The sequence below is a fragment of the Chionomys nivalis genome, chromosome 25 (genome assembly GCF_950005125.1).
Source record: "Chionomys nivalis chromosome 25, mChiNiv1.1, whole genome shotgun sequence".
Lineage (NCBI taxonomy): Eukaryota > Metazoa > Chordata > Mammalia > Rodentia > Cricetidae > Chionomys > Chionomys nivalis.
In genome coordinates this window covers 28,620,672-28,632,752 of record NC_080110.1, presented here as the reverse complement: position 1 = coordinate 28,632,752, position 12,081 = coordinate 28,620,672, and the positions used below count along the sequence as shown (strand labels likewise).

General features: G+C 45.5%; 1 protein-coding gene across 1 annotated transcript in view; it reads left to right on the top strand.

The window, feature by feature from the left end:
• Positions 1-477: 477 nt before the first annotated feature.
• The window catches only part of Cnpy2 (canopy FGF signaling regulator 2), a 26,584-nt gene continuing 14,980 nt past the window's right edge, over positions 478-12,081 (top strand). Inside the window, exons 1-6 of the mRNA XM_057758092.1 lie at positions 478-785; positions 1,294-1,406; positions 1,538-1,653; positions 3,593-3,796; positions 4,037-4,133; positions 4,462-5,080. Coding sequence (XP_057614075.1) covers positions 1,319-1,406; positions 1,538-1,653; positions 3,593-3,796; positions 4,037-4,133; positions 4,462-4,505 — 549 coding nt within the window. The 5' untranslated portion in view covers positions 478-785; positions 1,294-1,318 and the 3' untranslated portion in view covers positions 4,506-5,080. The remainder of the gene's footprint in view (positions 786-1,293; positions 1,407-1,537; positions 1,654-3,592; positions 3,797-4,036; positions 4,134-4,461; positions 5,081-12,081) is intronic.

The window sequence follows — 12,081 nt, the reverse complement described above, 5'->3', positions numbered from 1 at the left end:
ATTCACAGCCTGAGAGCTAATATTAAATAAACTTAACTTAGCAGTCCCGTCCCTATCCTCAGAGGATAACTTACAGGACTCTCCAAGAACGCATGAAAAGGCAGATAGTACCAAAAGTAATTTTCCCTACACATACCTAATCACGATAATTTATTAATATGGCACAAGAGGAATCTAACAACTAGTTTTAAAAAAAAAAAAAAAAAAAAGAAACCGGACAAAAAGACCTGTAGCTACTGTCAAAGCTTGATTTCGCAGTGCTTCCTGGGAAATGTAGTTTCCTTTGTGATAAACTCTTTGTGTAGTGAAACCTAGGTCTCGCTTTCACTAATTGCATCTACTTGGAAGTCCTAGCCCGCCTGGACTGATGCATTATTCCCAGGCACCACTCGGTGCTCACCTTCGGCTAGGCTACCTTTGTTCTTTGGGTGGTCACGTGAACGGATTCGCCACGCAAGTCTGGGTCCTTAAACCTTCCAAGGGGTCCTCGCTGCCTCTGAGGCGCTCCTCAGCTGCCTGTTCGCGCGAGAGTTTGGAGAGGCGGGTTTAGGATCAGTTTCCCGTGGGGGCTCGCATGGCACCCTCCGATCTCTGCCTAGGTCCCTAGTTCGGTACGGACCGCTGGGCCAGGCAGTCCCTGGCCACCCTGAACCTGGCGGGCGCTGGATCGCTCTGGAGAAACCGGGACAGCCTCGCTCCTCCCAGACAGCTGCTAGGGCTGGGAGCCACAAAAAGTGAGAGTCCGGCGGCTTTCCTGAGCCACGGCGGCGGCCGTGGGAGCAGAGGTGGGACAGATGCGAGCGTCTGAGGCTGTGGGCACATTGAGGTTGGGGATGGACCTGAGCGACAGCAATGGCGGAGTCCTTTGAAAAGGGACCGGTCTGCACGGGAACTACTTACATAGTGGAAATGGGGATTCTGGAACCCTTGGTGCTAGGTCCGCATGGGCCCTAGTTATGGAGTGTTCTCGCTGGCCTCCCTTCTTGGCAGCCCCTTTCTGCCAGTCGTCCTCGCACGATTGATAATCTCCATCCGATAGCTACTGCATAGCCCTCAGCGTCCAGTGCTGAAATATCTGTAACCAGGCCGTCACCTGTGGAGGAGTTTCTGGAACTGAGTTCTCACTTCCCATTCCCCCACCCTCCCACCCCCAGGGAACTCCAGCCCCGCGGGTGTGTGTTTGCCTTTTTCCTGGACAGTAGAACCTCTGAAGGCCTTGGGATGGAGGGTGGCAGGCAGGGGGGAAATGGAGCTGTCTCCTCACACCTGTGCTTTATTTTCACATGAATCCAGGTGGAGCGACCCCATTACGCTAAAGATGAAAGGCTGGGGTTGGCTGGTCCTACTTTCGGGGGTCCTGCTGGGAACTGCTTGGGCTCGAAGGAGCCAGGATCTACACTGTGGAGGTAAAGGCACAAAGACAAGGAGAAGCGGGAGGAAGCCGACCTTTGGGAGGTGTCCGGACAAGGATGGATAGAAGTCCCTGGGTCGAGCCCATTCTCCTCATCCCCACCCCTGTTCTCTTCCCTGGCACCAGCTTGCAGGGCTCTGGTGGATGAATTAGAGTGGGAAATTGCCCGGGTGGACCCCAAGAAGACCATTCAGATGGGATCCTTCCGGATCAATCCAGACGGCAGCCAGTCAGTTGTAGAGGTAACTTAACTATTCCCAGATAAAGTAGCTCACCGAGGCTACGACTCGGAACTTGGTTTAGTTCAGAAGTGAAGAAAGCAGGCGGCTTATAACCTGTAATAAGCCAACACTCAGAGGCTGAAGCAGAAGGATCTCCCTGAGTCCCAGGCCAGTCTGGACCACAGAATTAGATACTGTCTTCAAAGAGAAAAGAAACCAAAAAAACAGCCAACCAGAACATTCTGTGTCTGAAAGATTGATACGGTATTGAGTGACTGTAGTCGTAGTACTGGGAGGTAGAGACAGGATGGTCAGGAGTTCAAGGCCAGCCTGGACTACTTGAAACTCTGCCTCACAGACAGACAACAGAACAGTTGGGCTTATTGGGAGAGGCTGGAAGCTCATAACCTATGTACCTCCTGGCCCCAAACCTCAGTTCATTATTTCTGCTGTAGGAGTTAGCCTTGACCAGTCCCTTTCTCCACACCCTCATCCATAATGACTCTTGTTTCACTAAAGCAGTATAGATACATACATCTATTTATAAAAGAATAAAAGGTCTTTTCCAGCTGGGAGTGCAGTTCAGATGAGAGTGTGCTACGCTAGCACGCACAGACTCTTGGGTTCAGTCCTTAGCACCCCATAAACCCTGCACGCAGTACTCACCTGTAACCCTTACATGTTCTCAGAGTCTTCCTTGGAGCTAAAGAGATGGTTCAGTGGTTAGAAGCACTTGCTGTTGTTTGGTGCTCGGTTCAGATACCAGCACCCACGTAGTGACTCATAACTCATTCTAAAAATCTGACATCCTCCTCTGATGTCTGTGAGCACTAGGTATGCATAAATGCAAGCAAACACTCATATACATAAAATAAAAATCTTTTTAAAGAAAGTATTTGTATTCAAGAAATTTATTAGTTGGAAACATAAGACATACATACATACATGGGCTGAAGAGATGGTTCAGTGGTTAAGAGCACTGGCTGCTCTTCTAGAGGACCTAGGTTTAGTTCCCAGTACCCACATGGCAGCTCGGCACTGTCTGTAACTCCAGCTTCAGGGGATCTGACACCTTCACACAGATACACATGCAGGAAAAACACCAATAAACATTAAAAAAAAAAAAAAGACATACATACACAAAGTTATACCTACTAAGTAATATACAAGGAAATATTCTTTTTTAAAATAATTTATTTTTACTTTGGTATTTTGCCTGCATATCTGTTTGGGGGTGTCGGATCCCCAGGAGTTACAGACAGTTTTGAGCTGTCAAGTGGGTGCTGGGAACTGAACCCAGGTCCTCTGGAAGAGCAGCCAGTGCTCTTACCCACTGAGCCATTTCTCTAGCCCCTAAAAGGAAACAGTCTTGGAAAGGGTGTTGGTGTGCTATTATCAGAACCTATACCACCTCTTCAGTTTTTGTTTGCTTGTTTATTTTTTATTTTTTCAGGCCAGGTCTGTCTTTGCAGCTCTGCCTGTTCTGGGACTCAACCATGTAGAACAGGTTGGCCTTGAACAGAAAGAAGTCTGCTACCTGTGTCCCCAGAACTGAGGAAGTTACAGGAAAACAGCATAACTGATTGCAGTTAATCAAAGTGGTTTTTGCCTAAAATTTAGAGTTAATGGTACCTGTGTTATTCCTTGGGATTTTATAATCAGCTAAAATAATATTGTACATTTGCCCAGAGTGGTAGCACACTCCTTTACTCCCAGTTCTTGGGGACAGATGCCGGTGGATCTCTGTGAGTTCAAGGCCAGTCAACGCCACGGGGTGAGGCCCTGTTCCAGAAGACCAACAAAAATATACATGTGTGAAAGGAAGGAGGACAGGCAGACAGAAACTATTGACTGTTAGGGAAGATTTATTTATTTATTTTTTAATGAGTTGTTTGAGCTAGATTTAAAAGGGAAAGTAAGTTTGTAAAAGGGAGTGACCAAAGGCTGAGTGCGTTTCCAGGTACCTTATGCCCGCTCAGAGGCTCACCTCACAGAGTTGCTCGAGGAAGTGTGTGACCGCATGAAGGAGTATGGGGAACAGATTGATCCTTCCACCCACCGCAAGAACTACGTCCGTGTTGTGAGCCGGAATGGAGAGTCCAGTGAGCTAGACTTACAGGGCATCCGAATCGATGCAGATATCAGCGGCACCCTCAAGTTTGCGGTGAGTAGCTGGCAGAAGTTGGAGGGTAGAGGCGGGTGTGGTGTTGCATGTCTGTAATTCCAGCACTTAAGGTGCTGAGGTAGGAAGATCACCATGAGTTTGAGGGTAGCCTGGTCAACATAGTGAGTTCCAGGCCAGCTAGTAACACCTTGCCTGCAAAAATCCCCCCAAAAAACACCAAGTGGAGAGTTGGGTGAGTGTCTTTGCCCTCCATGTCACCTCTCGCCCTTGGGTTAACAGTGTGAGAGCATCGTGGAGGAGTATGAAGATGAACTTCTTGAGTTCTTTTCCCGAGAGTCTGACAACGTTAAAGACAGACTTTGCAGTAAGCGAACAGGTAAGCCTCTCCCCTTTGCTGCCTGTGCTCACGGCCCCACCCACACACAGGAGAGTGTGCCCACACACCTCCGATTGATGCCCCACAGCTGGCTTCCCACGCCCTCGGGATTGGAGTCAGCTCTCTCTGCTCTCTACCTCTCAGCTTTCAGAATCTGTGTCTCCATTGCCTTAGACAGAGGAGAGAGAGCAGCGGGGGCCATTTGTCATTTGTAAACATGTTCTTTGAAGAATGGTGGTGGGTGTCGGTTTGGCTTGGGGTGTTCTCTTGGAAGGGGTATGTGTGGGAGAGCAGCCGTTCCCTTTAAACTGTTACGTGCTGTTTGCAGATCTTTGTGACCATGCCCTGCAGAGATCTCATGATGAGCTATGAATCACTGGAGCAGCTGAGACCAACTTGACGGAACACCCCCAGGAGGGGCAATGGCGGCATTGCCTTTTATATTATGTTTTTATGGAAATGAACTGAAAGAATGTCTGGAACCAAAACTACAAACTGTGTTGTCTTTTTATGCCCAAATTTAGCCTTTATGTTAGGTTTGGAGGTAGGGGATTGCAGAGAGACAGAAGAAGGAGGGATAGAGTATAGGGATTGGGATAGCATTAAGTTAGGCCCTGGCCCTTTAGTTCTTGTCTTCTGGGATCCTGTCCCATCTCTAAAGCATAGGTACTCAGTGTTGTGTGTGGTTGCTACGGCACTGTGAAGAAGAGAAGCGGCTGTGTGGGCGGAGGCACGTAACACGTTGTAGGGAGTCCTTGTGTTTGTGCTGAGAAGACGTTGGAGGTGGGAGTTCGGAATTGGTCTAGAAGGAAATAATGGAGACACACTACTATTCTTCCCTCTGCCCTTCCAGATGGAGGGACCAGCAGGAGCAGAGACAGGAAGGGGAAAATGGATGTGACCAGCTCAGCTGAAAAACAGGGCTTTCTCCGATAGGGACAGAGGAGGTAAGGCGTGTTGCATAATGAAAGGCCTTACTTGCTAGCCCTAAGTTTTGGGTTTGATGCAAACAGCAGCAATTAAAGTGATCTTTCTCATGCATGGGATATCTCAGTGGTGAAATGCTTGTCTAACATGTAAACATCTCTGGAAAACTGCTGGGCAGTGTTGGCGTACTCAGGCAGAGGCAGGAGGATTTCTGTGAGTTCCAGGCCAGTCTGGTTTACAGAGTGAGTTCCAAAATGGCCAAGGCTACACTGAGGAACCTTGTCTCTAAAAGCAAAAAACAAAAAGCAAACAAAAACAATTACAATTCATTTAAACTAAAAAAAAAAAAAAAAAAGTGTGCCAGCACCTGTGAGGCTGATGCAGGAGGATTACAAGTATGAAGCTAGCTTTGGCTACATGAGACCCTGTTTCAGAAATACTCCTCCCACTTAGCTGGAGAGATGGTGGAGCGTTTAAGAACACTGGATGCTCTTTCAGAGGTCACAGATTTAATTCCCAGCCTCCACATGGCAGCTCACAACCATCTGTAACTCTAGTTCCAGGGAATCTGATTCTGTTGACAGACAAGCATCCAGACAAAGTGTGCATACATATAAACACTTCTTACTGGGAAAGATTTTCTTGTTTGTTTTTTATTTTTCGAGACAGTTTCTCTTTGAAACAGTCCTGACTGTCCTGGAATTTGGTCAGTAGACCAGACTGGCCTCAGACTCACAGAGATCCTCCTGCTGGGTTAGAGGTGTGCACCACCACCGCCCGGCTACCGTGAAAGGTTTTACCCTCACGTATCAGAAGCCATTGATAATCTAGTAGGCTATTCTGTCCTGGACATACTGTGGAAAAATCTAAGATACCTACCTCTTGAAACTTTTTTTTTTTTTTTTTTGGTTTTTTTTTGAGACAGGGTTTCTCTGTGGCTTTGGAGCCTGTCCTGGAACTAGCTCTGTAGACCAGGCTGGTCTCGAACTCGCAGAGATCCGCCTGCCTCTGCCTCCCAAGTGCTGGGATTAAAGGTGTGCGCCACCACAGCCCGGCTCTCTTGAAACTTCTTAAATATCCTGATGTTGAGATGTATCAGAGTTTAGAAACATTCTTGTCTAAGTAATACCTTAGGGCATCTGAAGGAATGGTTCAACTTTTTGTTGTTACTGTTGCTTTATGGGGTTGCTGGGAGTGGAACAGGATATTTTTTATTATTATTATTAAAAATTTCCACCTTCTCCCATTTCCCTCCCCCATCCCCTCACTTCTCCCTACCCCTCCCTCTCCAATCCAAAGAGCAGTCAGGATTCCCTGCCCTGTGGGAAGTCCAAGGTCCCCCCTCCATCCAGGTCTAGAAAGGTGAGCATCCAAACAGATTGAGGATTTTTTTTTTTTTTTTAAGATTTATGTATTTATTATGTATCCAGTGTTCTGCCTGCATGTATGCCTGCTGGTCAGAAGAGGGCATCGGATGTTATTACAGATGGTTGTGAGCCACCATGTGGTTGCTGGGAACTGAACTCAGGTCCTTTGAACCATCTCTCCAGCCCCGCCCCCCCTTTTTAAGACAAAATTTCTGTCTGTCCTGGAACTCACTCTATAGACCAAGCTAACCTCAAACTCAGATCCGCCTGCCTCTGCTTCCTGAGGGCTGAAATTACAGGAGCGTCCACCACTGCCTGGCTAAACCTATATTCTTAATCTTGCAAATCAAGTTCTATTTAAGCCTTAGATATCTTCTCATTTATTTATCAGGAAGTTGAAGAGCTTCAATAGATATTTCCAAAAGACAGAGTCTGGATGTAGCCAGGATCTTATATGAAAAAATAGTTCTGGGGGCTGGAGAGATGGCTCAGTGGTTTAACATTTTTTTCTTAATGATATTGTCCTTTTTTAAATATTTTATTTATTTATTAAATATACAGTGTTCTACCAGAAGAGGGCACCAGAACCCATTATAAATGGTCATGAACCACCATGTGGTTTCTGGGAATTGAACTCAGGACCTCTGGAAGAGCAGATGGTGCTCTTAACCACTGAGCCATCTCTCCAGTCCCGGCATTGGTTTAGAACACTGGTTCGCAGCACCCATATGACTGCTCACAACTGTCTGTAACTCTAGTTTCAGAAGATCTGATGCCCTCTTCCGACTTGCATGGGTACTAGACGCTCAAATGGCTCATGTAAATAATTTTTAATTTTAGAAAGAAAATGTAGGAGTCTGGAGAGATGGCTCAGTGTTTAAGAGCACTGGCTGCTCTTCCAGGGGACCTGAGTTCAATTCCCAGCACTCACATGGTGGCTCACAACCATCTATAATGGGATCTGCTGTTCTCTTCTGGTGTGCAGGTGTACATGCAGATAGAGCATCATATACATAAAATAAATAAAACTTTAAAAATTAGAAGGAAAATGTCATCCTTCAGCAATATCATCCAGTGTCCCATGCCTGTAGTTCCAGTTACTATAGAGGCCAAGGTGGAAACCAACCTATGCAATGAAACAAAATCCCAACAGAGAAAAGTCTTACCATGTTGTGCACCTGTGGCCTGTTACCTGATCGCTTGGAAGGTGGAGGCAGGAAGCTTTCAAGTTGAAGATCAGCCTGTGCTATACAGTAAGATCCTGCCTAAAAAACCAGTATTTGAAAGAGGATCGAACCCAGGGCTTTGCCCACGCGAAGCAAGTGTTCTTCAACTGCTGTGTGTTTCGCTTCTGTTTTGCTGTTAATCGAGACAGCAGAAGCCAGGTCCTTTATTACTGTTGTTGTTGATTTGAGGCAAGGTCTTGCTATACTCTGAGGCTGATCTGGTACTCCCGGGCCTGTCCTGAGGCCTGACATCACCCTGTCACAACTTGCAAGGTCTGGGGTGACACCATGTGCTGCCATGCTGGACAGGGGTTGATAGCACAGGGCAGGAAACGTACGTTAAATATTCAATCACACAAAAACCAGCATATTTCCTTAATACTCTGGGGCGGGGGGGGCACGGGGAACAAACTATGTGTGGTTATGTAGTACTAGCTGCTCTAAATTCTATGTAGCCCAGGCTGGTGTTCAATGCTAAGTCTTTCTGCTTCAGTTTCCTAAATAAAGAAATCACAGGTACATGCCAGCGCGACCAGCATGCTTTCACCTGATCTTTGCAACTCTGATTTTGTTGAAAAAAAGAAATTTACTGCCGGGCATGGTGGCGCACGCCTTTAATCCCAGCACTCGGGAGGCAGAGGCAGGCGGATCTCTGTGAGTTCGAGACCAGCCTGGTCTACAGAGCTAGTTCCAGGACAGGCTCCAAAGCCACAGAGAAACCCTGTCTCGAAAAACCAAAAAAAACCAAAAAAAAAAAAAAAAAAAAAAAAAAAAATTACTATTTTTTAATCAAAATTACTATTTTTTATTTATGTGTCTGCGTGTGAGTTTGTGCACATGGGTGCACGTGTCCACAGTTGGAGATCCTCGTGGAGGTGGAGGTGATTGTGAGCCTCTGATGTGTTTATTTTTATGTTTTTTTGTTGAGGGTTTCTCTATATAGTCTTGGCTGTCCTTGTCTCTCTGTGACCTTTTATTTACCAAGATCTGCCTGATTTTCCTTCTGAGTGATGGGATTAAAGGTATGTGCCACCAAGTTCAAGAAACTATTTGTTTGTTTTAGTTTTTGAGACAGGGTTTCTCTATGTAGCCTTGGTTGTCTTGGAACCCACTCTACAGACCAGACTAGCCTTGGACTTACAGAGATCTGTCTGCCTCTCTGCCTTCCAGGTATTGGGATTAAGGCTATATTCCACCACTGCCTGATAAAAAGATATATATATATTTTAAAATGTCACTTGGGAGGCAGAGAAAGGTGGATCTCTGTGACTTTGAGGCCTGGTCTACAGAGTGAGTTCCAGGACAGGCTCCAAAGCTACAGAGAAACCTTGTCACACAAAAAAAAAAAAAGAAAAAGAAAAAACAATTTTTGTATGTATTTGTGAATGTTTACATGAATGTACATGCACTAGATATATGCTGGTATGGTACATTTGGGAGCTGTGGTCTTGTACCCTGTCACTTATATTGTATTGTTTTAATAAAATGCTGATTGGCCAGTAGCCAGGCAGGAAGTAGAGGTGGGGTGACCAGAACAGCAGAATTCTGGGACGAGGAAAGAGTCAGTCTGCAGTCATCACAGAGGAAGCAAGATGAGAATGCCTTGCTGGTAAAAGGTACCAAGCCACGTGGCTAACAGACAAGAATAATGGGTTAATGTACGATGTAAGAGCTAGTTGATAAGAGAGCCTGAGCTAATAGGTTAACCAGTTTATAATTAATGTAGGCCTCTGTGTATTTCTTTGGAACTGAATTACTGCGGGACTGGGCAGGTCAGAAACTATTGTCAACAGAGTGAGTTCTGGAACAGGCTCCAAAGCTATACAGAGAAACCCTGTCTCAAAAAAACCTAAAGAAAAAGAAGGAAGAAGGAGGAGAAAGAAGGAAGAATTTACCCAGCATGTGCAAGTTCTTGAATTTTATTCTCAACAACAATGAAAAGAAAAAAGAAAAAACATTAAAATAGGCATTATTCCTTTGCTGGAATGTTGTTTTGTTTTGGTTTTGAGACAGGATCTCACTATGTAGTCCTGGCTGGCTGGGATGGACCTCTTTATATGTAGACCAATGTGCAACTGCCTCCCAGGTGCTGGGATTAAAGGTGTACCACCACTTTTTGCTTGGAGGTGTTTTTGGAACAGGGTCTTGCTATGTAGCCCTGGCTGGTCTCACAATCTTCCTGCCCCAGCCACAAGTTGCTGGGGTTGCAGATATGCACCTCCATACCCCAATATATATTATTTTTTATTTTTGAGATAGGGTCTCTTTATGTAACCCTGGCTATCTCGGATGTAGATCAGGCTGGTCTTGAACTCAGATCTGCTTGCTTCTCTGCCTCTAAAGTGCTGGGATTCAAGGCATTCCCTCTGCCTTGTGTCATTATTATATAGATGAAGAAGCAAACTTCGCAAGGTTAAGAGGTCTTGCTAGTTAGTGCAGAAGACTCCACCACCCCATCACCTAAACCAGTGACCTTTCTGCGACCCCCCCATGAAGCGTTTCCATGCGATCTCTAATAGTTGCGTGAAAGGAAAAACTTCTAAAATGTGTTTGACAATGACCTCCGCGCTCGAGTGCATGTGTTCTGGGTGCTGGTGATCACTACTAGAAAAGCATTACATCCTGTTTTTCCAGACAGCCATTTTGAAGATGTGGAGAAGATTCATGAGTTCAAGGCCAAATTGTCTAAAAGCAGCGGCCTGTTGTAGAGCCGGGAAGAGCAGTACACGCAGTTGTCAACCGTTGGGGAGGCTGAGATAGAAGGATTGCTTGAGCCTAGGAATTTGAAGCCAGCCTGATCAATGGTATAAGACCCTGTTTCTCAGCCGGGCGATAGTGGCGCACGACTTTAATCCCAGCACTCAGGCGGTGGAGGCAGGCGGGTCTCTCTCTGTGAGTTCTAGGCCAGCCTGGTCTACAGAGTGAGTTACAGGGCTGGCTCCATAGCTACTGAGAAACCCTGTCTCAAAAAACCAAAGAAAAAAAAGAAAAAAAGAGAAAAGAAACAACAACAAAACCCACCATTTCTCCACCAAAACAGGTTGTAGTTCACATGTAGGACACTTGCCTAGTGTTCCTGAAACCTTGTGTTTGATCCCTGCCACTGCAAGAAAGATGGCATCCATCTTGTTCACCTTCGTCATTTTAGCTGCTAGGTTTCTTTTCTTTTCTTTTCTTTTTTTTTTAAATCATCTTGTATGTGTACTAGGGTGGGTGTCTCAGGTTATATATATATATCAGTGATGGGCATGCAAAGGTTTTACAGGTGGGTGAGACTACATAGTTCTTTATATATATTAGTATGGGTGTGCAAAGGTTTTACAGGTGGGTGAGACTGCATACTTCTTATCTTTCAAAGTATCTTTATAGCAAGGCATTGTGCCCACGTCTCCAGGACATCATCTGGGGCCAGGGTGTGGCTCTGGTAAGATTCCTGCCTCGTATGCAGGATGTCTTGGATTTGATCCCAGCACATATTGAGTCCATGGTAAAGCCTGGCAGACATTGGCTCTGGAATGAGATTGACTTGAGTCTGAATTCTAGGCCAATTATGAGCAATGGCCCTTGGCAAGATATTTTATCTGAGTTTCCTCCTCTTTAAAGTTATTACTACATATTTTCCAGTTGTGGGGATTAATTACGATGACTCATGTATTATAGCTAGATAGTAACTTGATGTAGTAAGCACTAAGTACACCTTTTGTCAGCTGGGCATGGCAGCCCTAGCTATTCCAGTGGTCAAGGTAGGAGGATCAGAAGTTCTAGGCCAAACCCTGTCTCGAAAAACCAAAAAAAAAAAAAAAGAAGTTCTAGTGAGCCTTTGCCTCAAAGTAAATTTTTCTTTTAGACAGGGTCTCACATGCTCCAGGCTGTCCTTGAACTTACTGTGTGACCAATGATGACCCTGAACTCCAGATCTTCCGGCTTCCACTTCCAAAATGTTGGGATTATATACACGTGCCACCACTCCTGGCTTCTCAAAATTTCAAAAACAGGGCTTTGGTATAGCTCATGGCTTAGCGTGTGTAAGACTCACGGAACCATACCCATGTTCATGTACACACACAGAGAGACAGCAAGCTATTGTCTACCAGGTAAGGAAGTTTATTTTAGCTATAGGAGACAATGTTAAGGGATTAAGGGGATTTGGGGCCTATGTGAGGATTTTGCTCCTATTTGTTTTGGACCACCAGGGGGCACCATTGTCCCTGTGCATCTTAAATCCTCCCAAGGTCACAACGAGGTCAAGTCTGGGCCTTCTTTATTGTCCTTTCTTCTCACTCACTTGATTATATTTGAGCCTAGAATTTACTTATTATATTCATGGAAGCCTTAATTTTCCCACCTATGTTCAGAAAGAAACCATAGGCTAGGGGTGTGGCTTAGTGTTTGAGGATTAGTATAGCATGTTAGAAGCCACTTTTTACC